The following is a 21,858-nucleotide window of genomic DNA, read 5'->3' on the forward strand; positions in this document are numbered from 1 at the left end:
AGGAGCAGAAGGGCCCCCAAGCCCTCTAATGTTTGGGTGCCTGGAGCTGCTTTACTCTCAGAAGCCATGGCTCCAGCTGGACTCGGGTGTCTGGGTCCTTGAGCTCTCTCTACTCAGCAGAAGGGAGGAGAGTCCCCAGCAGCAGGAAGCCCACAGCAGACCAGGCAAGGGTACATGGTCGTCCTCCTCCATTCCTCTGCCCTGGGAGACTGAGGTGGGTGTGCTAGCTCTGGGTCAGATCTGCCACTGGCCACCTGACCCGGACCCTCATGGCTGGCCTGGCAAGAGGCTGCGGTGGGCTTACCCATCACCACTCTGTTTACCAGCTGAGTGTCATTTACTTTCTCCTCTTCTTCCTTAGCCTTGTCTGTGAATTCACAGATCTGATGTGCTGGTTAGGGTCTCTTCAAAGCCATTAAAGTAAGCACCATTCTTAAAAGTGGGGTCCACGTACCTACTCCCTTAATTCCACATACACAGAGCCCTGTGGTTCCTTCTGTGGGAGGAACCTGTGTCCTAGAAAGGAGATGGGACTTGCCTGGCCAAGCCTCTTCAGTCTCCAAGCAGGTGGCTGAGGACAGGCAGCCACCACCAACAGGTCTTTCCTGGGGACCCTAGGGGCAATGAAGCAACCAACTCTGTCTTAGCTAGGGTTTCTATTGCTGTGAAGAGACACCATGACCACGGCAACTCTTATAAAGGACAACATTTAACTGGGGCTGGCTTACAGCTCATTTTCATCATGGCAGGACGCATGGCAGCATGTAGGCAGACATGGTCCTGGAGGAGGAGCTGAGAGTTCTGTATCTGAATCCACAGACAGCAGGCAGAGAACTGGATTGAGTTTCTGAGAGCTTAAAGCCCACATGCCCTAGGGACACACTTCCTCCGACAAAGCCACACCTACTCCGATGAGACCACACCTCCTAATAGTGCCACTCCCTATGGACCTATGGGGCCATTCCTATTCACACCTCCACACACTGCAGGGACCCAGCTGGGCCTTCTCTAGAACAGCATCCTCAGGGACAGATGGAAGACAGCTCTCCTGTGACTGCCGGGGACCTTCTCTGCTCAGAGCAGGGTGCCCCAGAGTGGAGGCAGCTGGGGCATTGCAGACAGGCCACCCTGATGGGCCCCCACTAGGAAGGAGCCAGACAAATGTGCTTTGGCTCAACCTCAGAGCTTTTGTTGGCAGGTCCTGGAAGCAGGCTGTCAGCAGGCACCAGGGATTCATCTTGACTTAGGGAGACATAGGTCAGCCTAGACAGAGTAGGGGTCCAGTTAGAAATAGAGGGTCTAGGGGACCAAGTAGAACATAGCCATCCTCAGTGAGGGGCTGACAAGAATGTGGGTCCCGGAGGATGCTTGTGGGGCTAGGGGAGAAGCCATGCTGCTGAGCTTAGATGCAGGAGGTGGAGGAAGAAATGGAAGGACCTGTGTCTTTTGTGGCTGCTGCCAGGCCACTGCCATGGGTGTCAGGAAGCAGCCCGAATACTCAGAGTCTCAGTCATCTGGTGTTTCTTCATACCCATAGGACAGTGATGATGACAGATGCAGGGAGCACTCACTGCTTCATGTGAGCATATAGGACAGTGATGATGACAGATGCAGGGAGCACTCACTGCTTCATGTGAGCACATAGCACAGTGGTGATGATGACAGATACAGGGAGCACTCACTGCTTCATGTGAGCATATAGGACAGTGGTGATGATGACAGATACAGGGAGCACTCACTGCTTCATGTGAGCACATAGGACAGTGGTGATGATGACAGATACAGGGAGCACTCACTGCTTCATGTGAGCATATAGGACAGTGGTGATGATGACAGATGCAGGGAGCACTCACTGCTTCATGTGAGCATATAGGACAGTGGTGATGATGACAGATACAGGGAGCACTCACTGCTTCATGTGAGCATATAGGACAGTGGTGATGATGACAGATACAGGGAGCACTCACTGCTTTGTGTGAGCACATAGGACAGTGGTGATGACAGATACAGGAGCACTCACTGCTTCGTGTGAGCACATAGGACAGTGGTGATGACAGATACAGGGAGCACTCACTGCTTCGTGTGAGCACATAGGACAGTGGTGATGACAGATACAGGGAGCACTCACTGCTTCATGTGAGCACATAGGACAGTGGTGATGACAGATACAGGGAGCACTCACTGCTTCATGTGAGCACATAGGACAGTGGTGATGACAGATACAGGGAGCACTCACTGCTTCATGTGAGCACATAGGACAGTGGTGATGATGACAGATGCAGGGAGCACTCACTGCTTCATGTGAGCACATAGGACAGTGGTGATGATGACAGATACAGGGAGCACTCACTGCTTCATGTGAGCACATAGCACAGTGGTGATGACAGATACAGGGAGCACTCACTGCTTCATGTGAGCATATAGGACAGTGGTGATGATGACAGATACAGGGAGCAACTCACTGCTTTGTGTGATTACATAATTCACAGCAACCTACAAGCAGGTGTTGCTTCCTCCCACTTTACAGAGCTGCAGACTAAGGTTGAGGTGACTGGGGGGGGGGGGCGTGGTCCCTCCCGAGTTACAGTTAGTTTGGTGGACACAGAGAGTGTCCCTCTGTGTCCTGGCTCTGTGGAGGGCCTGGGGCCTGGTGTGCTCTCAAAGCTAGACATGAGGTGAAGTGCCCCATGGGGCTAAGGCGCCGGAACCGAACTGAGGAGTAGGGCGTCAGGGCTCCTAGACATAAGGATACTATCAGGATGGTGCCTGGGAGACCCGGTGCCAAGAAGGAAGGTGCTGGCAGCCAGCTAGAAACTAGGACAGTGGGGGAGGGTGCCAGGAGCAGGAATTGTGTGGGCTGTTTTTGCCTGAGGTCCTGGAGCCCTGTGGGACCAGGGAGAAGGTGGCTGCTCTTCACCCTCCAGCCTCGTGGCCCAGTCTTGGGTGGCAGAAGACAGCAAGAACTTAGAGATCCCAAGAGCCCGAGGACCAAGGCTGGCGCTGTGCGCTCCCTGGAACCAGACCTTGATCCCACAGCCCCGCTTCACCTTTCGTGGGTTGTGTACCTTCAGCTGATTAGTCAGCCTCCGCCTCAGCTCCCTTTTCTGCAGCCTGGAGGGTGGTGGGTAAGCTAATTGAACCAACACATGCAAGGTGCTCAGAGCAGCCCTGGCACACAGCGCTGTTCTAGCAAAGGGCAGAACCCGCACGTGGGAGAGCAGGGCCCAAAGTGACTCAGTCCTAGGAAATCCTTACTGCTTGGTGCAGGGTGCAGCTCCACGCCTGAGACCTCACCACAGCTCCCTCACTCCTTCCTCATTCCTCACAGCCCACCAACCCCTGCCAGCTCAGGCAGGGACCAGGAGAGAGCCTGAATATAAGGTCGCAAGTGGTGTGGAAATAGGGCCGAGGAAGGGAAACTGTTAGACCCCACTGGCCAAAAGAAATCTGAAGTCAAGGTCTGAGTCTTCTTCCGAGCCTAGTCCCTGCCCTGCCCATGGGTCGGTTTCCTGCAGAATTCCTTCCTATGATGGTGTGGCTCCTGTCGGGGGCTCAGCAGTGAGCCTTTCTTGTGTTTCCCTCAGGTAGGGTTGGAAATAGAAGAGCAGAGAGGAGCCAGGGGAAGGGCAAGGTGCTGCCTAGAGCTCCGTGGTGCTCCCTCAGGCTCGGCCTGTGGCACCTGAAGCCAGCTCGTAGCTCCCTAAGTCCCAATCAGCCTCCTTGTCTTGGGGGAGACCCCGTGGGTCACAGGGCTTTGTACCACTGCTGCTGGCATGGGCCCAGACTGGGTGGGGGTGGGCACTAGGGACTATCCTGGGCTGCGTCCAGCTCCTCATGACTTCTCTGTTCCTGCAGTACGTCTCCATGACAGCATCTCTGAAGAAGGCTTCCACTACCTGGTCTTCGATCTGTAAGTGCCAGAGCTGAGGACCCTCACCCTCCTTCACTCCCAGCGTGGGGCCCTCGGCCTCCTCAGGCTCAGGAACAGTTCTGTCCCCACATCAGGACACCCCTTGAGTGCATCTCTGCAGTGGGTTTCCTTGTTCCCAGACATATCCAGCCTACCCACCTCTGACTTGGCCATGCACAGGTTTTTACCCACAAGTCTGAGTGTGACATGCTGAGGTGGTCCTCCATGCAGAAAGTTGGTAGGTGGGGGCAGTGGAGGGGGGCCACAGGGAGAAGTCAGTGCCCATTCACCTTCCTTCTGAGGCCTGGAGGCTCTAAGTCCTGTCACACCAGGTTGGGGCACAGCTAGCTGGCACGAGCCTTGTTTTATAATTATGAGTGAAAGGATATATGTACACACACACACACACACACATGCACACACGCGCGTGTGTGATGGTACCTGAGCTTGTGAGAGAGAGTAGGTACAGAGGTGGTTTGTCTAAGGTCCATGGGTGTACATGCATGATGTCTGTTTTCTGAGTGTGAACCTGTATGTGGTTTGAGGATGCAAGCGTGTGTGTGTGTGTGTGTGTGTGTGTGTGTGTGTGTGTGTGTGTGCGCGTGCGTGTGTGTGCATGTGAGTGTGTTTGCATGAGAGTGTGTGCAGTAGCTGAGTGAGAAGGCGTTCAGGGCCACCTCCGCCTCTCACTTCCTGCCGGATTTAGAAGCGATGATCTCATCTCCCTTACTCCTGACAGCCCCTGTTAAGCAGTGCTATATTTAGCTGTCCGTGAACCAGGGCTGCTTCGGGACCCTGGGATGGGTGGGGGCCCAGGGGCTTTGGCCTGCCCTGGTGGCCTCCAGACTGCACAGCCAGGGGAGCCTGGATTGGTGCTGTTACCATGGTTACCACATGCCCTCTGGCTGCCCTTGAGCAACAGGCTGAATGGGAACAGGCGGTGCCTTCCTAGGCCCAATTTCCTCCTCAGACAACAGATGTCCAGGCAGTTCGACATGCAGGCCTTAGTGTCTGTTCCCTGTAGGGTTTCCTGGTGAAGAAGCTAGGGGCCCCTTCGTGGAGTTTGGTTATTTCTCGGATACGTCTATGTGTCCCACAAGACCCTGCCTAGAATTATCAGCTAGATATCGCTGCGGTTTGACTGAATCTGTGTCCTGACACGTCAGTCTCACGGCCTGAGGTGGTCAGGGTCACTGTTTCCCCTGTGTGCCCCAAACCCACTTTCGCTGCCTCTCTTCTCCAAAAGCAGAGGCCTGTGGACTGAGGGTGGTCCCGTCCAGGACCCCTGATGGCCAACAGATGGTTGCAATTACTACAGGAGCTGAGAAGGAAAGAGAAGGAGGAGGGGCTGATTGTGGGTATATGACACATTTATCACTCAGACCTCCCAAGACATGCCAGGCAGGCAGCTGCAGGGAGACTGAGGTGGGTCTGGACAGAAGGCCTAAGCATCCTTCTCCCATGCCTCCGGAGCCTTCAGGGTTGTGGGTTCTGAGATGGTCTGTTAGCGCCCCAGCAGGGCCCTGAGGCCTTGTCAACCTGGAGCGCTGTGGGTTCTGGGCGATGACTGGTACACACCAGATCTGGGCATGAAAGCTACAGGGCCAGGATCCCGGCCGAGGTCCCAACGCTCCCACAGCAGCCAACTCAGTGGAGACCCAATTCCCTGCCCTGAGACTCTGGACCGGGAGATGGCCTGGTGCCCACACACCAAAATGCAACTTCCTGAACACTTGAGGTACCTCGGGGGCCTGGCCCTGGCACAGATCTGGCACCTCCAAGGGCATCCTTGAGCTACAGCTCTGCATCAAGACCCACTGGCCTTATGCCATTTCCTCTGCCCAGACTTGAATTTGCAAAGCCTGGTTCAAGACTATTTTGTCCTGAGACTCAAACAATTGACCACCCAGCATAGGGACAGCAGCCCCTTACCTGGGCTGCTCCTGAATCTGACTTTGCTGTTGCACATGTGTGCAAATGACACACAAGGCTGCCTTTTCTCCTCTGGGGTGGGCATTTGCTGGTTGGAGACAGAGACAAAGGACAGGAGAGTGTCTGAGCAGAGTCTATCACCTCTGTCATCTCTGGTCTCATGGGGACAGGAGTTCAGGTATCTCAGGACTTCAGCCCACCATGGAAGCCAGATCCAGGCACCATATCCTCTGGACACTCACCACTGTGTGAGGCCTCAAGTCTGGCCTGCGACAGGGGAACATTGAAGCCGGGAAGCCAGATCTAGAGTTAGAATCACCATTCTGGGTCTAACACTAGAAAGCCCTGGCTCAAAGCCCTGCGCTGCCTACTCTAGGGAGACCACTTAGATCTGAGAAACTCAGTGTTCTCAGGGGATGGCTGTGAGGATAGAAGTATTACATGAAGTCAGGGGTGAGCAAGTATGCCCTTGATAAGTTGTCGATGGAGGGTGGAGGTGATGGTGATAGGTATGGTGATGATGGTGGTAGTGATCATGATGAGATGGTAGCAGTGATGATGATGATGGTGATGATGGTGATGGTGGTATTGGTAGTGGTGATGGTGAGGTGGTGGTGGTGATGGTGATGGTGGTATTGGTAGTGGTGATGGTGATGGTGATGGTGGTATTGGTAGTGGTGATGGTGAGGTGGTGGTGGTGATGGAGATGGTGATGGTGGTCATGGTGATGGTGATGGTGATGGTGGTATTGGTAGTGGTGATGGTGATGGTGATGGTGGTATTGGTAGTGGTGGTGGTGATGGTGATGGTGGTATTGGTAGTGGTCATGGTGATGGTGATGGTGGTCATGGTAGTGGTGATGGTGAGGTGGTGGTGGTGATGGAGATGATGATGGTGGTCATGGTAGTGGTGATGGTGAGGTGGTGGTGGTGATGGAGATGATGATGGTGGTCATGGTAGTGGTGATGGTGAGGTGGTGGTGGTGATGGTGAGGTGGTGGTGGTGATGGTGATGGTGATGTAATGAGAGATGATATGAGACAGTGATGGTGATGATGGCAATGGTGGTAGTAATGATGGTGGTCCTGGTGGCAGTGATGACCATGGTTATAATGGCGGCAGCGGTGGTGGTGATGATGGGTGATGATGGTGGGGTCTGTGATGGAGGTATCAGGATGCTGAGGAGCTCCAGGATCCATGACCCTGTGCTTTCTCGTAGGGTCACTGGTGGGGAGCTCTTCGAAGACATCGTGGCGAGAGAGTACTACAGCGAGGCTGACGCCAGGTGGGTGCAGAGCTCCACCCCGTGTTCCCCTTTCTGTGACCCCCATTTGTCCCATGAGCCGCTGTCATTTCTGTGGCCCCTCAGAGGCCACCTGAGGAGAGGTGTCAGCAGGCCTATGGCCAGCTGGGAACTCGAGGCAGGAGCAAGGGCCGCTGCATGCCTTTATCCAGCATGGAGGTGTGCCCAGAGTGGGGAGCAGCTGGGCATGCGCAGTAAGGAGGTGCTCTTAGGGCGGCTTACAGGGGAGGAACTCTGGACATCCTCCTGCTTTGTTCTTGGACATCCCATCCACGCCCCACTAGCCTCCCACAGATAAGCATGTCCATGTGATTTTCTAAGACAGACAGACAGACCAGGAGTCAATCCCCAGCCATGGTGTCCTCTCAGAGCCACCTTGGGCTCACCCAGCATGGTCACAGGAGTGTACTAGTGGTACCACTGGTTCTCCTGTCAGAGCTCCTGGACTCCTGCTCCAGGGCAATGAGCAGAGGTCAGGAGAGACCTGAAACCTTAGTCTCAGTACAGGACCACGAGCCCCATGTCCTCCCATCCAGGATGCCAAGCAGAGGCCTGAGCCCTGAGTCTGTGGGCCTCTGGTGTGCAGGTGAGTGGAAGTATGTGGATTCTGTCCAGGCCTGGATTCCTCATGGATATTTGAGGAGACGCCTTTCTCCCCAAGCCAGTCCTTGCCAGGGTGATGAAGAAGAATGATGACCCAGAGAGGGCTGTTTATGGCATCACTGCTGGGGACCAGAATAAAGGGTGTCAGATGTGGCTTCTGGGGCCCACATCAGATGCTACCCAGACTGTGTCCTGTCTCGGGGATATCTGCAGATGGTCACCCCTGCCTGTGGCCCTGTCCACCTCTGCCTGACCACAGAGATAGATGTGCATTTGAAAAAGAAAAAGGGCCACAGTGGTCCTTTCCAAGCAGTCGAGTTAAGGGTGGTTTTAAATCTTTTTATCTTGTCTATCTTAAAGCTCGTCTTTAATGAATATGTATCATATCTCTAACCGAGAAAAATGAATATTATTTTTGCAGGAGCTTTATTTGGCTCGGTTCTGCACTGGCAGGCACCCTTGCCTTTCACCACGGGCCCTGAGTCCCTGTGGGAAGCCATGAGCATCCTGGCTCCTCACAGCCTCTTAGGTCTTCCCCATGGAGCCAGGCAGCAGAGGCCAAGCCACAGAGAAGGACGGGGTGGGACAGGTCTGTGGCCCCAATTCTCACTCGGGAAACTAAGAGTGCTCCCTCAGAAAAAACATTGTGTTTTGAAAAACATCCTAGAAGAGACCTGTCCCGGGAACTGAGGAAAAGGAAATTTTCCTTTATGTTCTGCTTATGAGAGAAGCAGAAGGTAGCCGGAGCCCCTTTCCCTGACCTGAAATGCTGGGTGAGAAATATCAGTAAGCTGGAATGTCACAGCCCTTCCAAGTACCTGCTGGGTGTCTGATATTCCCTCTCTCCTTATCTGTGTCTTCCAGCCCTTGCCCCCACCTCCATCCCTATGACCCCATGTGGTGGGGGGTCCCTGTAAGCCTTGTCCTCCAACCTGGGCACTGCTTCTACCATTGAGGTCAAGCTCACCCCCAGCATACAGGCCTGCTAGCCTTCCAGGGCCACACCACGGGTCCAGCCTCAGTCTATCTCTGACAAGTCCACAGCGCCCTCTGGTGGCTCTAAGGAGCCTGCCTGTAGCAGAACCCCAAACCCCTTAACCCCATTTCCGGACCCCCAGCCTTCTTGCTAGAGGGGATGGAAGAATAGGGTGGACAGCCTTATCCAAGATCTGTTGGGTCCAGGAGGGCTCAAGACAGGGAATGGCTGAGAGTCCCCAAGTTCTCAGGCTCTTCAGGTCATAGGAACCTGGAGGCCGGAGAGAGAAGTGTTCCGTGTCCTTGCCAGGAACCTTCATGCCTCTTCAGAGGACAGGACTCCCTGCTGCTTCCCAGGGAAACCCCATGTGGAGAGTGTCCCAAGAATTTAAGGTTTCCTGGACCTAGCCCTGGCTCAGAAGACATGGGACTCTGTCTCCCCACACAGCTCTTGACAGAGCTCTGTCTCTGGGATTTGGGATTCCAAGGGAAGGGGCATGCTCAATAGGCAGGCTGTGAGGAGGGGGTGGACAGCCTGAGTCCTGAGAAGAGGGGAGAACACATGAGAAATCCCCATGAAGAGGCTACGCCCCACTTGTATGACAGCCCGTGCCTACAGGGCTGTTCCCCGGCCACCTTGGCTTTTCTTTCTCACGGTTCTCTTCACTGAGGGAGAACACACAGCCGGGACTCAGATCTCTGGTGGTCTGCTGGCTGGACCTTTACGCTTCTGCCTCAGGCTTTGGTGCCTAATAGGGAGTCTGTTTAGGTCAGCCCTGTGGTTGTTACCTCTCCGCCATTGACTCACCCCAGGATGCATCCCACCACCGACTAGGGTTGAGAGGACACCATCTGGCCAGATGCCATGGAGGCAGATTCCTACTGTCCAGAGCAGGAAAACAGGCCAGAGTGGCTTTTCTGAAATCATTTCTATCCAAGGAAGCTGGAGGTTCCTTTTAGAGTGCTGCAGGGCTTTTATCCTGGAGCTTGTAGGGGAAACTTAGAGGTGACCAAGTCTTTTTGGAAAACAAAGTTCCAAATACCGACACTAATTCTTGTAAGTCTTAGAAGCCAGACGCAGCAACAGCTATGTAGTGCTGACGAGGTCCCAGACCGAGAACCATGCCCAGAACCTGGCCAGTGTCCAGAATGCTGCTTGAGGATGATTCTGGCCACAGAGTGACTTATAAATTGATCAAAACATTAAGAAAAGTATTGACACCCGGTAGTGGCAGCACACCTTTAATCCCAGCACTCAGGAGGTAGAGGCAAGTGGATCTCTGTGAGTTCAAGGTCAGCCTGGTCTACAGAGTGAGTTCCAGGACAGCTAGGACTGTTACACAGAGAAACCCTATTGCAAAAAATTTTAAAAAAATTAAAAAAGGAAAGAAAGAAAGAAAAGTATTGACTTTGCCTGATGATAGAGGTAGCAGTCAGGCCAAGGCAGCTTGAAGAAAGGTCCCTAAGGAGAGTTCCCTGTGTGGCCATTCAGGGGTAGCCTGCCTTCAGGCGAGTGTTAATACTGTCTCTCATGTAGCCTGGTACCACGTTATTTTGGAGAGCCTTGGCTTGCTGACCAGCTTGTTCCTGGATACTAGTGACCCTCTCAGGGTGGCTGTGAAGTCTGGGAGGAGCCTCCACCTGTAAGAGAACTGGACTATGCCAGAAAGGGAAGATCATGAGCCCAGCAGCATGGGCTAGTGCCTCTGGGCACCTAAGGAGGTCTCTAGTGGTTTTCTGGGGACCCAGAACCAGCAGGAACGGTGCCTCAGGGGACCGGTGCGTAGGACAGGGTGCGCTGCTACCCACATGCTGGTCAGGCCATCATGGAGGGTAAGACCACAGGGCCTGGTCTAGAGCCTTGACTGGACTTCATTGGTCTCTCAAGAGATCGAGCTAGAGGAAGCTCATGGAGGAAGGTGCCAGCTCTGGCCCCCAGCAGTCTCTGCAGTGTGTGGAGCAGACTGGGTCTTTGCTGGTGGTGTCTAGGGAGATGACATTTCCTAGTGAATATGGCTACACATAAATCGATCCATTGGAAGAACATCCCATGCAGAAAAGAGGTCAGCAAAGGAGGCCTGCAAACCACAGACATGACCTATAGTCTGTCCCCCTGTTGTCTCTGAATAGGGCCACAGGGCCTGGCTATCCATTCGGTGTCATCTGAGAGGCTCGTCGGCCATTGGGAGAGTCAAGAGGACCCCTCTGCACTTGGCAGGGCTGGGGGGAGTATTTTGAACTCACGGCTGTGCCCCCATTGGTTCTGGTATATGCCGTGTTTGGCCTGTGGGAAGACTGAGCTCTGCCCACTTGAGTGAGGCCTGCTGTGCCCAGTCCTGCAGGCCCGGCTCTGAACACAGCTGACCCCTAACCTGCGTGGGATTGAGAGCCACCCTGAGTGGTAACAGTATGGAGGGCTGCCTCCCACGTATTGGACATGGTTCTGTCTGGACTTACAAACCTCAGGTTCATACCCATTCGGATGTCGTGAGCTTCATGCGGAGAAGACTTAAATGTAGTTTTCATGGAACGTATGCTTGGCTCCAGGGCTCCTGGCATGGGGAGGGAGTTGAGCACTGGCCATAGGGCTTCTGTGTACAGGGGGCTGGTGGCCCTGAGTCTGATGTGTGGACAAACAGGAAGGCTTCGGGGCTGACACTGACAGATGTCACAATGAGGAGAGAGCTGGGACAGAGCAACTCCTGTGCTCAAGCTGCCCCCTGGTTAGAGAGGCGCCCTGCACAGTGACTCCTGGAAGCTGAGCTAGATGTCCTCATGTGGAGAGAGCTGGGCTGTCTGATGGACAGCTGAGTGCCCTGTCTATTAGATGAAGAAGCATGCAGTAATGCACAGTCACTGCCCCGACGCCGGCGGGCTCACCTACCTACCATGGCACCGTGTGCCTCCCTGGTCCACCCTTCCTCGGCTTAGTTTCCCCACTCCCTTGCTCACAGTGCCCGCTTACTGCTGCCACAGCTTAGGGTCAGTTTAGCCTAGCTCAGCCTTAAAGGGCTAAGCTGAAAATCAGAGACTTTTCCCTTCCAGTTACTCCCGTGGATCCGGTTCAGACTTCCAAACAGACCCGGGCCCAGGAGAGGCAGTATAAGGACTAGATCAGCTGCCCTTGGGGCTGAGGAAGGACTCCCCTGTGGCCAGCATCTCCCTTCCCCCGATTCCCCACATCCTCCCTGCTCCCCCAGGCCAGGGATTGAACCCCGGTGCTCCACGGTGCTTTCCCCACATCTCCTGTTGCTGATCCCCTCCTGGCCACCCCAGGACCCCACAACTAACTTGCCTACTGTTTGCCATAGTCACTGCATCCAGCAGATCCTGGAAGCTGTTCTTCATTGTCACCAAATGGGGGTCGTCCACAGAGACCTCAAGGTGAGTTCTACCCTGCCCTGTGATAGGTGCTGTCACCCACACCTCCAAACTGTGTAAGAGGAGGTGTGGAGGAAGAGGGAGGTGGGGTGTGGAAGATGTGTATGCATACTGTATGCTTGCATGAAGGAGTGTGAGTGTGTGTGCGTCTGTCTCCGTACGGGGTCACGTGCCTGTGTGTGTACACAGAGGCATGGGTGCATGTGTATATAAGTCACTGGGTGTGTACATGCATGCGTGTGCATATATGTGTGATGTAGCTGCACACTTACAACCCAGTGCCTCTATCTCTGGAGGAGTCATCCTGTTAACAGATGTATACTCAGACTCTTCACTTTCTATTCTTCTACCAAGATGCAGCTCTGGGGGGTGGGGGGGGGAGGGGGGAGACACAGGTGACTGGGGACAGGTGCTGAGAGTAGGGTTGGTCTGGATTGGCCAACTTCTCTCAGATCTTTCCAGTTCTCTACTGTCCACAGCTAGACTATGGGCTCCAGATTCTGTTCAGAATAAAATTTGTAGCTGGGTGTGGTGACTCATCCCTTTAATTCTAGTATCCGGAAGATTGAGGCAAGAGACTCAGGAGTTCAAGGCTAGCCTAGTCTACACAGCAAGTTTGAGGCCAGCCAAGTCTCCACGAGACCCTGCCTTATGAAGAGAAAATAATTGACTACAGACTCTCAGATGCCTCCCATTTTTCTCTCCCCCTTCTTCCCTGTAATCTCCCCTTTCCCACGGCCTGGTTCAGCCTGTTGCTGAGTCCGCCTGTTCAGGGACAGTGTAGATGCCAGCCCTGGCCTGAATGTCTGTAAGGCTGACCTTCCCCTGAACATTAGTGCTGACTGGGGTGGTCCCTCCTTTCTTAGACCATAGCTGTCCTGGGGAGGGTGTCACACAGAGGCCCAAGATGTTCCCTGCATCTCTTCGTGTGTCCTTCCTTGAGGGTCCTGTTCTCTCTTATCTGGCAGAAGACCCCTGAGACGAGGGGGGCATTGTCTCCCATTTTATGAGGTACAGGCATCCGTTCTCAGAGAGGTAACGTTGAGGCTGAACCAGAAGAGGGCATGTTCCCTTGTGTCTCTGACCCTGGACAAACAAGATCATCCCGTGGAGAGGATAGAATGCCCCTCCTTTCCCAGAGAGAAACCCCACCATCTTGTCGAGGCAGACCCACAGACGGCACGATAGCTTGATGCTATACCATCGAGTACTCAGGCAGGAGAAAGCATGGTTAGCTGGTCTCCAATGGTGGCTGTGAAGGAGCCAGAGTGTAGCCCAGCCTCTGTGACCCGACTGCTGCCTCCCTCCAAGGTCCCAGACTTCCTTGCCTTGCACCATCTAGGGCCCCTATTTGCTGGACACGTCTCCATTGTCCTTTCCTGTAGGAAGGGGTGGGAGTCCCAGAGGGAAGCTTGGGGCCCCTGCCATGCTTACGATGGCAAAATCAAAATGGGCAAGGCTGAGCATGACCCCTGCCTCACACCAGGGGAGAGGTAGTTCTAGGGGAACTGTAGCTTTGGGCTTGCCTACTTTGCACCCACAGCTAAGCTCCAGTCTGCCTGTAAGCCCAGAGCACCCAACTCAGGAAGCTCACATCTTTCTGTATAGGGTGGGCACACTTTGATTCCAAGAGCCACCATTAGGCTGTGTAAAGTCTCTGAGTCAGATGACAAAAGAGGCCATGTGGCGGTGTGTGGTCTGGCTGCAGCATGACCCCAGGAATGAAGTGCTTCTGTGGAAGGGCGAGGGTGCCTGTGAGTTTGCCAAGGGGATCTGTGGGCTGAGGAGCCCCCTGGTGGTCCTCTGAGTGCTCCTTGGGAGCTAATGCAGCTGCAGGCTTCGGCCAGCACTCTGCTGTGATTGGAGGTTGGACAGAAAGGCCAGGGAAGACAGAAGCAGAGGAGTCTCTCAGGCCCTCACAGCCCAGAAACCACAGCCTCTCTGGTCGCTTCTTTAGATGAACCAAATGTCCCTCCACCTGTGGGCGCAGACAAGCAAGGGGCCCATGCCTCCTTTCTGTCCATGTGCTAGTGGAGCTGGGTGGGACTTGGTGAGCAGGCTGTGCCTGGCACGTAGGTGCCCTGGGCTGACCAAGGTGTTCCTCCATGTCCTGTGAAGGCGACTGCCCAAACCCCTGAACTCTCTGCCATGTCTGAAATGAGAGGGGCAGGACCGGCCCTCTATCAGTGGGGTAGCCCTGTAGCCCAGTGGTGGGAACAGTTGTGGGTGTTTGTGAGGGTGAGCTGCGAGTTTCGTTCCCATTTTAGGAGGCAGGGTACCCAAGTTGAGGCTGAGAACCAGCTTCCTTTTGAATGACTAGGACGGCTGCCCTCCCCAGAGAGAAACTGGGCTGTAGTGTGTAGGTCTAGGACTCAGTCGTGCCCAAGGACACCCATGTTGGGAGGCAGGCTGTGCCTCTGTGTCCGCTGCCACCCCTGTTTTGTCCCCTGCCCCCACAACTGTTCGAGGTGTGAACACTGTACCCTGATGGTTGTCTCCCTGTAGCCTGAGAATCTGCTTCTGGCCAGCAAATGCAAAGGGGCCGCAGTGAAACTGGCGGACTTCGGCCTGGCCATCGAGGTGCAGGGAGACCAGCAGGCGTGGTTTGGTGAGTGTCAGGGGGTGGCCAGGGGGTACTGGCGGCTCCTCATGGCCCTTCATGGTCCCTTCCCCTCTGATAGGATTTGCGGGAACGCCGGGCTACCTGTCCCCTGAGGTCCTTCGGAAGGAGGCATATGGCAAACCTGTGGACATCTGGGCATGTGGTAAGACCTGTGGGTGAGAGGTGGTTGGGTTGCATGATGAATGTGTGGTCGTGTATTTCAGGGCTTACCCCCTCCCTCCCAGAGTGTGCAGGTGGCTCGTTTACTCTGCCTTGAGCCACGTGTGTGTGTTAGCCCTGCATTTGGGCTGGCTGCCTTGGCAAGGATCTCACACCCTGACTAGAATTACCAATGTGCTCCAGGCCATTATGTTTGTCTGCCTGTGCTCATTATAGGTCTGTGTCCAGAGCAAGTGGACACCAGGATACAGAGCCCAGGGGCTGTCAGACCACAGGCTCCTTAGGTGGGATCTTCTCTTTCTGGTGGGCATACAGCAGAGGAGGCTGGCCAGGCTCCCTAGCGAAGTAGGGTGGAGATGGAGCAGGGATTACAGGCTGTTTGTGCCATGCTCCCCATGGCATGGGGGGGCAAAGGGACACTGAGGACTGACCCTGGTGCCCTCCAGGGTTATGCTGCTCACCTCCCCATCCACAGGGGTGATCCTGTACATCCTGCTGGTGGGCTACCCACCTTTCTGGGATGAGGACCAGCACAAGCTATACCAGCAGATCAAGGCTGGGGCCTATGATGTGAGTGTGCACCGGTGTGGAGGGTGGGGACCTCCACGCCCCGGGTCTACCTTCTTCTTCATGGCCTCTGCCTGGGGAGGGGCTTCAGCCTAGCCCTGTGCCCCTTCCTCCTGTAGTTCCCATCCCCTGAGTGGGACACCGTTACTCCTGAAGCCAAAAACCTCATCAACCAGATGTTGACCATCAACCCTGCCAAGCGCATCACGGCCCATGAGGCCCTGAAGCATCCATGGGTCTGCGTAAGTCATCCTTGGCAGCCTCTAGGGGCCAGTTCCTGGTGGGCGTATCCAGGGCCCCCAAGATGGCCCTAAGGTTCCTCATGTCTGACCAATCCCCTGGTCTGTGAAGGACGAGACTTGAACTTGGAAATAAGTTGGGGACTGCAGGGGGAGCACGTGACCTCATCGTCATGGTGGCTGGTAGCACTCAGAATGCGGGGGCCCTAGAGTGCCACTCCTCTGACCCTGTCTTGTAAGCCTCTGCTGTTTCCCGCCTGGGGGACAAGGCTGTTAACTTCTAAAGGCCCTCACTGCCCGGTGACTTTCCTTCTCCTGACAGCAACGCTCCACGGTGGCCTCTATGATGCACAGACAGGAGACTGTGGAATGCCTGAAGAAGTTCAATGCAAGGAGGAAGCTCAAGGTGGGCCCAGCTCAGCTGCCATCCTCCTGTCCTCATGTCCCAGTGGGCCCCCTGCCGGAAGTGGGAGTGTCAGTGGGACCTAGGGAAGAAGAGGAAGGAGAAACCTCCAAGTCTGCGCCCGTTCACAAGTCCAGATCGGAGGATTCCAGATGCCGTGACAGCTCAGGGGGTCAGAACTCTGCCCTGGTGCAGAGCTGGCCACTTCAGCATCCTGAGGACAGGGGTACTGGCCCAGAGCAGGTTTTGTAAAAGGCAGAGCTGAAGAAGTATTCTGGTGGGCCCAGCAGGTCGGGGAGGCAGGTAGGCAGGGCTGAGCCTGATGGTTGCTGTCCAGACAAGGCCAGGGCTAGCCCTAAGAACCATTCTTGATTGATTTTTCCCAAAGCCCAGAGGAGAGCCCTGACTGCCCTGGGCCGCAGGAGGGGTCACAGTGGCAAGCCTTCCTGGCCACGCCTACTTCTCAGGAGTCTTGACACTGTGATTAGTGGAAAGCGTGAGCTTTCTTTTTTTTCTGGTTTTTTTCGAGACGGGGTTTCTCTGTGTAGCTTTGTGCCTTTCCTGGAACTCACTTTGGAGACCAAGCTGGCCTCGAACTCACAGAGATCTGCCTGCCTCTGCCTCCCGAGTGCTGGGATTAAAGGCGTGCGCCACCACCGCCTGGCGGGTAGCGTGAGCTTTAACTGTGGATGTAGTGACTTGCCTTTGGTGCACAGGCTAGGTCCTGGAACTCTTACTTCTCTAGAAGGCTGGGCTGGTATGTGTGTGTGCGTGCTAGAAGCCAGCAGGATATGGACACTAACAGGGTGACCCTGGCTCTGTTTCTCCTTAGGGAGCCATCCTCACCACTATGTTGGCCACACGGAATTTCTCAGGTGAGACATTCTTCTCCAGGGAGGACCATGTTTCAGTGGCACCCTCATCCTCCAGAAAGCCCCCTCCTTCCTCACCAGCTCTCAGTCCCATGCCTCCAGGCTGGTGGGGGCCCAGCTTCCGTCCTCACCTCTAAGACTTCTCAGAAGGCCTTTTGGCTGCCCCCATTGGGTAGCTGCTGAGGTCTGCTGTGCCCCAGTCCCGCCTCCTCCGTGTTGTTGGGTCTGTGTCCCTCACCTGACACCCCAGTGTCTGTGCTGCCAACACCTGGCCCGCCACCTGTATCCGTCCAAGCATCCGTTGGGCAGCCCTGTGGCCTCCTTGTCCTCGGCACTCGAAGCATCGTGTTGTGTGTGGGAGACAGCTGGAGGTGGGTGGGTGAGATTGAGGTCTGCGCACCGGGGAAACCTCTCGTCAGTTCTGGATTGTTCAGGGTGGGTGATGGGAAAATGGAGTCTCCCGGGTCTGTGGCTTCGTCGTCGTCATCTGACACTAAGTGTGCGAGCGTTCATAATCGTCTCTCCCTGTCCGTCTGCACCTGGTGAATCCTGCCTCCTGTTACTTTGCTGTGATGCTGTACTGCCGGGAATGGGCACACGGTCACACCAACACTAATGGGACTGTCCTGTCTGCTGTGTGCCCCGCATGCCCCACCGGGCACAAGAAGCCCCACTGGGGCTTTCTAAGGAGAAAGGAGGCAAAGGCTTTTCTGTGTCTATCGGCCCGATCTTGTTCCACTCTCCTGAGAAAGGGATTCTGGAGCCATCCCCCACCTAAACTTTAACTCTAATCTTCTTCTGCTTCCTTTGTCTCTTCTCTTCCCTCACCTTGCCCCACCCCGTCTGTGTCTGCCCCCCTCCCCTCCTCGTCTCTAACCTGGTGCTAACAGTGGGCAGACAGACCACCGCTCCGGCCACAATGTCCACCGCGGCCTCCGGCACCACCATGGGGCTGGTGGAACAAGGTAGATGTGTCTTGCCCAGTGTCCACCTGCTCCTGCCCATCCCTCCTGTTGGCATGCAGCCCCTCTGCTGCACGCAGCCACTGGCCAGGCCCCCAGAGCCTCCCCAGAGGCTGGCAGCCCCCTGGGAGCTCTGCTCCTGCCACAGTCACATCCCAGCAGAAGCCCCACCCTGGGCAATAAGGCTGCCCTTCGCTCCTGTCTCATTGTCTGTAAAAAGAGAGGCCCCCATCAAACCCCAGATGCATTTGGCTTTCATTGTCTGTAAAAAGAGAGGCCACATCAAACCCTCAGGTACATTTGGCTGAGACCCTCGGGTCCTGGCCTCTGGGAATCTGAAGACCCAATTCAGAATGACCCTGACCTCACAGGAAGCCACTAAGCCTGCTGCCGGAGGGTCTCAGTCCTGGAAGGGGAGCCCTTAGGTCAAGGTTAGGGAGGTAAGGATGTCCCAAGGAGCTGTAGTGCTCTTCAGTTCTTCTGGTGGAACAGATGGATCTGATGGTCTGTGCTACAGAGTTCCCCAGAGTGAATGTGGGGATGGTGTCAGTTTCTGGGACTGAAGGTTCTTTCCTGAAGTCCCTTTTTACTTGGTCCCAAACCCCCTGAGGGAGAAGGTGGCCTCTGACAACCTGTTCCTTTGGATGGGGTGGGACCCTCTAAGGACTAAGTAACCCTGAGGCTCAGCATGGGCTCCACAGCCACCATGCAAACTGAGTGCTAGCACAACTTTAGAGCAGCGCGCAGGCTCAGCCAAGCTTCAGTTTCCTCTGCAGCCTCGAGTGTGGGCTGAGGGTAGGACACAGGTTTCACAGTCTGAGGTCCCGACTCTTTCCACATGTCGGCCTGGATCCACCTCACAACGCCTCCGGGGCCACAGCAAACGCTTTGCCAGCTAGCGGATCCTTCTCCTGGGAGATGCTGAGGTCATCCTAGGAGGGGTCTGTTCTGTCCACCTGGGCCAAGTGTGGATGGTCCTGAGTCTATTTTAGAGCCTTTTTGAAGCCTATATGAGGGACTAAGTTCATAAAATAAAACAAAAAAAATTTTAAAGATGAATCTAGTGGCTGCCAGGGAGGCCCTGTTGCCAGGGGGCAGTGGTGTGAGACAGGTCACCTCTGAGCCATGCTCTGCCCAATACCTGCTGCAATGCTCGCCTGCCTGCAAGTGAGCGAGGGCAACCTTGCATGAGGCTGCCTGCATGTTGTGGCTCTGCCCCAGGTGCTGAGGGAGTTCAGTGCATGTCAACAGAGCTCAGCATGGCTGTCCATAGTGACTAGAGAGTGGGTGAGGCAGAGATGAAAGTCCCATCTACTCCATTAGGTTGGCCCCACCGCACACTAAGGACACATGTTGGGGTCTCCCTTCTCCATGTCTCTGTCAGACACTCCATTGTGGCAGAGAACCTTGCTGTAAAGTGGGTTGCAGTCTGCCTTCCGCCATCCCTCCCACATTGAGCAGATATGTGCCCTGTGACCGTCAGGCTGGCTGTGGTTTGGGAGGAATTGCTTGACCTGAGACCTGGGAATGGAAAATGCCCTCCTGAGTTGGAGGCACAGGCCTGAGGGGCCCCAGCTTTAGGTATCTGGAACCCCATGTAGTTCAGTCCACTTTTGGCTCCGGCTGCACCTACTAAATCTTTTTGACTTGAGACACCCCCAAAGTGGCTCCTCTGCCTCTGAACTGTGGTGTGAGTGGTGTGCACAGGTTCCTGGCTGCAGTGAACCATAATTAGTCCAAGACAGATGTGAATGCTGGCTCCAGGAAGCATATGGCCAGGGCTAATGCAATCAAGGAGGCTGGGCCATGCCCCCCAGGCCATGGGGGGAACACATGGACCACTGGGGGGAGGTGTGGGAAGGATGCTGAAGTGATATGGCTTACCCAGGTCCAAGTTTGCCGGATAGCATGTCTACCTCCAAATAAACCCGTTCTCTTTCCACAAATAACTTAATCTCCAGTAGCACAGCTCAGAACTGTGGTTTTGATAGACTTGAGGACTTAAGTTGAACACTTCTAAGATCAAGGACCATCCTGGGGTCTCTTCCAGTGTGCCTTTTCCTGTAAGAACCTCAGATGTCTGAGGAGGGGTACCACGACGCCACAACTGAATCTCAGACCAATATTGACCTTCACCGGTTCCAACTCAGAATCCACCAGGGGATATGCTGAGTTGGCTGTATCGTCTGCTGGCGGGTAGGGTCAAGCCTGGCTTCTGCAGACTTCCTGTTGACATTGTGACATCTTAGAAATGCTCCTCTTCCCTTGCTGACCAGAAAACTGTAACAAGGGTCCTCAAGACAGGACTGTCTTACACCCTTGGGCTCCAGGGAGGATCCTGTCGCCCAGCTGTGTCAGGCCCAAGTCTCCAGTAGAGAGAAGATAGCAAGCTGCAGCCTTAGCAGTGGAGGAGCCAGCGCTCATGCTGAGGAAACCCATGTTGCTGGTGGAGGGCTGGTGTCTCTAGGGATGAGCCATGTGGGAAGATGGGGAAGAGAAAGGACAGCATCCACAAGGAGGAGGGTTATGCCAGAGACAGTGCCCTGTCTCTAACTCTAGGGAGTGTCTAGCCACAGTGTCAAAGGTGCCTCTCAGTCCACCCTGCAGAGATATGGGAAGTCAGTATTTCTAGACCTAGGAACCCCCTTGGGGCTACCTTGGGATTGAGGGCCTAGGGGGTCCCAGGTCTGAAGATGACATGTGAAGGGCAGGATCATTTCAGAGAGATCTGCTTGTAACAGAATTGTTGAGACAAGTACCAAAGACTCTGAGAGGAGAAGGCCGTGGGAAACCAGTGCCCACACAGCAGTGCTCAAAAAGCCCTTCAGGTTCCAAGATAGTACACGGCTTCAGGTAGCCGTGTCCCTATGTCCCCATGTCCCAGAACACAGAGCCTGGATGGGCTCAAGTTGTGTCGTCTGGCTGGTGAGGGAGGTGATCAGCACGCAGCAGTGGGGCCTGGCTCTGGTCTCTGGAAAGTCATCCTCAGAGCTGTAGGTGCGTACAGAACCCCTCAGAGTTCTCACTGGAGGTGTGGCCTAGATGTCTGCATTTCTGATCACAACAGTGCCATTGCTGTGTGACGGAAGACGGTGTTTGACTGTGTTACAGTCCCCATGTCCCCACCGGGTCTGCTGGAAGCAGCACAGGTTCCCCAGTATGCAGGGGAGCCTGAGCCTGAGTGTGGTCAGCCAGTGTCTAGCTGCATGGGATGTTGTGGGGAAGGGCCCTGGGGACCCCACCACGCTGTGCCAGCCTCTAACCTGCTGTGTTGGCCACACGGCCACTTGACTCTTCTTGGGGAGCACTGAGCCAGGACAGGCTGGCTTTGCTGCCCCGTGTGGGGCCTTTCTGAACCAACACAAATCTTGTTTTCTCTCTCTTCCTCTCTTCCTTCCTCACCCCTCCTCTCCTCATCTTTCCTTTTCTGTAAGGTAAGCTGACTTCCTCTCTCACCCTCTATGTTTGTTGTTTTAATTCTGTAATTAAAACTCTAAGCTTTGCTCTAGAGGATGTAAGTGCTGGAGAGAAGGGTGGGGCAAAGGTAGGCCCATCCTCATCTCTGAGGGGAGTCTTGGAACCAAGGGTTCCATCTCCTGAGCCCAGGTGTCTGCCAGGGCTTGTGGGCAGAGAGGCTGATGTTGGCCACAGTCACAGCTACCAAGTGGTCTCATGGCAAGGGCTGCTGGGGCCATTCAAGGGGAGGACAGGGAGGCCAAGCGGTGTAGCCCTGGTGCAGAGTTTTGTTGCCCATCAGAAGATGGAGGGGTGGGGGCTGGGACAAGACCTTTGGTGTGACAGCCAGCTTTGGCTCACCATCCTAGTAGGAACCCAAGACTTTAGGGGGCAAGGCCAGGTTGAGCATGACCTTCCTTTGCATCCTGATGCCTACAAATTCTGACCTGGCGCCGTCCTGGGACGTGGGGGGGC

The 21,858-nt window shown here is 55.0% G+C and overlaps 1 protein-coding gene across 8 annotated transcripts in view; it reads left to right on the top strand.

Moving 5' to 3' along the window:
• Positions 1 to 21,858, top strand: part of Camk2b (calcium/calmodulin dependent protein kinase II beta) — an 89,151-nt gene that overhangs the window by 55,958 nt on the left and 11,335 nt on the right. For 4 of the 8 annotated variants that reach the window (XM_036201157.1, XM_036201162.1, XM_036201155.1 and 1 more), the window contains exons 4-13: positions 3,856 to 3,910; positions 7,061 to 7,126; positions 12,034 to 12,106; positions 14,609 to 14,711; positions 14,785 to 14,868; positions 15,361 to 15,455; positions 15,572 to 15,694; positions 16,014 to 16,097; positions 16,927 to 16,969; positions 17,857 to 17,931. In XM_036201157.1, the coding sequence (XP_036057050.1) occupies positions 3,856 to 3,910; positions 7,061 to 7,126; positions 12,034 to 12,106; positions 14,609 to 14,711; positions 14,785 to 14,868; positions 15,361 to 15,455; positions 15,572 to 15,694; positions 16,014 to 16,097; positions 16,927 to 16,969; positions 17,857 to 17,931 (801 nt within the window). The remainder of the gene's footprint in view (positions 1 to 3,855; positions 3,911 to 7,060; positions 7,127 to 12,033; positions 12,107 to 14,608; positions 14,712 to 14,784; positions 14,869 to 15,360; positions 15,456 to 15,571; positions 15,695 to 16,013; positions 16,098 to 16,926; positions 16,970 to 17,856; positions 17,932 to 21,858) is intronic. The other 4 variants (XM_036201158.1, XM_036201160.1, XM_036201159.1 and 1 more) reach the window with 1 other exon arrangement.

Source organism: Onychomys torridus, chromosome 10, assembly GCF_903995425.1.
Source record: "Onychomys torridus chromosome 10, mOncTor1.1, whole genome shotgun sequence".
NCBI lineage: Eukaryota > Metazoa > Chordata > Mammalia > Rodentia > Cricetidae > Onychomys > Onychomys torridus.